The 3,861-nt window shown below is 39.4% G+C and overlaps 1 protein-coding gene across 1 annotated transcript in view; it reads left to right on the forward strand.

The window, feature by feature from the left end:
* LOC118334428 (vasoactive intestinal polypeptide receptor 2-like) overlaps positions 1–3,861 on the forward strand; it is a 39,416-nt gene that overhangs the window by 21,135 nt on the left and 14,420 nt on the right. The window contains exon 4 of the mRNA XM_035670332.1: positions 323–510. Coding sequence (XP_035526225.1) covers positions 323–510 — 188 coding nt within the window. The remainder of the gene's footprint in view (positions 1–322; positions 511–3,861) is intronic.

Below are 3,861 nucleotides of genomic sequence, written 5' to 3' on the forward strand. Positions count from 1 at the left end.
CATGAAAATGGACATTTTTAATCTAGGTTGAAGCAGGTAGCATTCCCGCTATTGTAGACGATTTTAATGTGGGGAAAAAGGACCACCATTTTGTTCCAAGAACGACTTTTGTATTCATGCAATTCACATGCGGACGCGCGGATCTTTTTCAAAACGTCATCTCTACAAACCCTGACACTGCCTAGAATAAAACAGTAAGAAACAGGGTAAATAATTCCACGCCGATAACTGAGAACGCCTGACGACGTAAGCTGGCCTCGTTGCATTTGCTGTCCATTTTAAAAGCAGATCCGAGGACAAGCTGACTTTTTTGCCCCTACAGCACAACTCAGACTCTGCTCGGCACCCCTTTGGTTTCGCTTCCGAGGTCCCGGTCGTGACTTGGGGGCATACGTTCTGCCACTGCCCATGGTAATGGTGTCACCGCACCCTCCGGCCCGATACCGGTCACAGATTCCGCTTTCTATGGAGAAGAGAAAGCTGAGTCAGAGCACATCAGCGGACGGCAGCGTGAGCCGGTTTGACGTACTTTTTCTGCTGACAGTTGGGCTAGCCCTTGCGCATCCTTGTAGTACATCTCTCCTGCTTCGTAGTATCGAACCTGCTGTATTGTTGTTTGAGCATCTTTTCGTGATACAACTAGAAACTTCGATGGTACAGTGAGCTCCTTTCAGATAAAATGAATCTAAGTTAACATCTACAAACGAGCAAGCTATCAAACGTACCCACCTGCCATTTTGTGCTTTCAGCAGAACAAAAAAGCCACTTCAATACCAAATACAGACGAGATCATCAGCATCTAACACAACTCCTAAACATGATCCAAGAATATTTTTGACAAACACAACAGATTCTGAGATGAACATCTTTATCTTTAGCCTATCATTAAACATTGAACAAAATATTGATTTGAGTTAAAAGTAACTAATTTATTGGTTAACCGGTGCTATTAAGTCACATCTGTGACTTAAAGGGGGAACCCTTTGCCAACTTTTTCCAGCCCTTAGATCAAAACCCGTTTACGAACATTCATTTGGATGGTTAAATGGCCTGTTCCGCGTTGAAAATGGTGGAGGGCAACCCTCTTGCGGTCCCCGGCGAAACCAACCTTTCAACTTTTGGGACTACCGTCCCGCGTCAGATTGCGTAACTAGGAAGTATCGCGGAGAAGCCGGAGAGTACGGACGAAAACACAAACGCTTTCGGCAATTCACATAAACGCACACGCCGCCCTCAATAACGGCGTTAGGTCGTTAATGTATTACCCCCTCGGGCCTAGAATTTGCCTCCACCGAAAAAGGTTGCTCCGGCGACAAAAAGCAACCGCAAGTGAGTTTTTTTTACGACGTGTTGCTGTGTTGAACAAACTGGAATTACATCACCAATAATTAAAATATAACTGTAAGTTCCCTAAAAAAACAAACGTTACAGTTTCCATCCTGATTTTCTTCCTCATTCTGATTCAAAATGTCCCAAATCTGTCTGTTAACATGTCATTGACTGATTAGTTTAACTGATTGCTGTTTGGAATTACACGTCCCTCTGAGGTTTGACTAAACTGATTAAAAAATATGTTCAGGTTTTTGTGCACAAGTGTGAAATGAAGCAGAAATCAGAGGATGGAAAACGGCTGTTGAATAAAGCAGGAGCAGTTTTTAGAGCTTTTCCTCTCAGAGGCTTCATCGGGACATGAAATATGTGTCTCGTGTGTTTCAACACGAATGTGACGCAATAAGGCTTTTGTGCTTTGAACGAGGTTTGCGTCAGATCTGAGGCTCATTATATTGTAAGTGTTGGAGGATGAAAAGAGGGAAAGTGTTTTGTTGTTGAGAAAACTTCCTGGCATGAAGAGAACAGATAATTTCCTGTTGGAAACAGAAAGAGAGATTGAAATCTGCCAATAAATGCCTTCTATGTGTGTGTGTCTGTCTCTGTGTGTGTATGTGTGTGTGTGTGTGTGTGTGTGTATCCTGTTATCTTGCTTCCTCAGACAAAAAGGTGTTACATGTTTGATTTCCGCGCTCGAGATGTCAAAGCGTTGTGGCGGCATACCAGTCTAAGGCCATACTTCTACATCAAAGAAACCTGTGAATGACAGAAATGTCCATCTGTACCAGAAAAATAAAGCATTGTACGTATTCAGCATGTCTGAGCACTAAAATGGGCTTTGGTGTGCAAGAGGCATGTAGATTCTAGAAATTACACAACATAATGTGACAGTGGGAGGAAAATAACAGCTATTAAGTCAGATAATGTGCAGAATTATTCCTTATCAACAAACAGAGAGCTTCTGCAGCCGGCTCGGCAGAGTTTAAGAAGTGGGAAACTAATGTATTATATACTTTATATGCAATGCACAGAAACATTTCTCAACAATTTATCACAACATGTTTGGAAGCAAAATTGAGTTTCTACAGCAGACTGTAAAAAATTTTTGAATTAAAGCTGCAGTAGGTAACTTTTATGAATATAACTTTGTCATATTTCCTGAAACTTTTATGAGACAGATAATCTGTAAATCAGGTTCCTCTGACTCATTCTAGCACCTCTAATGACATTTATAAGAATCCACTGGGCCCAGATGAAAACAATCAATCAGAGCTGAGAAAGCTAGAAAGACGCTTTGGGTTTGAGGCTTGCAGATAGTTGATTGTTGAGTCTCATTCCCAGACCATCAAATACCGATGTGAGGCTGTCTCATTAATGTAAGTGGTAACATTTGTATAAAGAAGGTGCATTAAAGGTAGGCTTACTTAATTCAGATAATTAACACATTTTAAATAAGTTTGGAGAAATGCTGCATATGAGTGCAATATACTCACTAGTTTTAAGTTCCATTAACTGAAGGGAATTGGTACAATTAACTTTATTTACCTCAACAATAAATACTTGATACGATTTGAGATGAACTGAGGTTTTACAGTGTCAGAGTGAAGGAACAAGAAGGAAAACACATTTTTAAAGTGGAGTTTTGTGGGTTTCTTAATCAAACATTGTGTCTTAGGGGAGGGATTGCACGCGCTACAGATGCAACAACATGCAACCAGAAACATCAGTACAGTAAATAAAAAGGATTTCTGCCTGCATGTGTAGTCAAAGCGCTCTCGTCTGCAGCAGTTTGGGAAGCAGAGTATTTGTCATTCCTCCGATATGAACATGTACAGGAACAAGATGCATTTAAGATGTCATGTTGCTATTTTGTGTTTTATTATATTTTATTTTATTGTATTACCTGTTTACTGCTTGCAGTATGTTCCTCTGTACCAATTTGAATTTCCCCTACAGGAGATCAATAAAGGAACATATTATCTTATGTTTGTGTAAAGTTCTGTATATTTAACACATTTGCGCTTCTGTTGATTCTTCTGTCATTTAGTTTATTTCCAATTATGTTGTTTTTCTTTGTGCTGTAGTATAAACCAGTGGTTCCCAACCTATTTCCCTTTTCTACCCCTTTTCAATCATTGAGTAAAGTGACTAAGTGACACATTTTATGGATATTTCATGTTATATTTAATGCAGGAAAACCAATTAACTCAAAATAATGACCACAATAACTGCAGGAAGTTGAGTATGAGCGATTTGGAAGGTTGTTTTTTATTTCCTGTGAATATTGAATCAGAGATGGGTTTTCCTGATATTTATGGGAACTTATTATACAATTCTCTGTCTGTATTATGTATTTTTTTTCTAACAATCAAACACACTTAATAGGCTTCTTTTTTTGTTCTATCATCTCTTTGGTTGTTTTAACCTTTTGAATGCAAGTCCAGGCTGTTTATGTAAATGTAGCTTGTGTTCACTGTGGGTCCGAGAGGACTGAAATTTCATCTGTGCTGTATGTCGTGCATGTATAGCATA

The sequence above is a fragment of the Morone saxatilis genome, unplaced genomic scaffold (assembly GCF_004916995.1).
Source record: "Morone saxatilis isolate NCDOM2014 unplaced genomic scaffold, NCSU_SB_2.0 Contig23, whole genome shotgun sequence".
Lineage (NCBI taxonomy): Eukaryota > Metazoa > Chordata > Actinopteri > Moronidae > Morone > Morone saxatilis.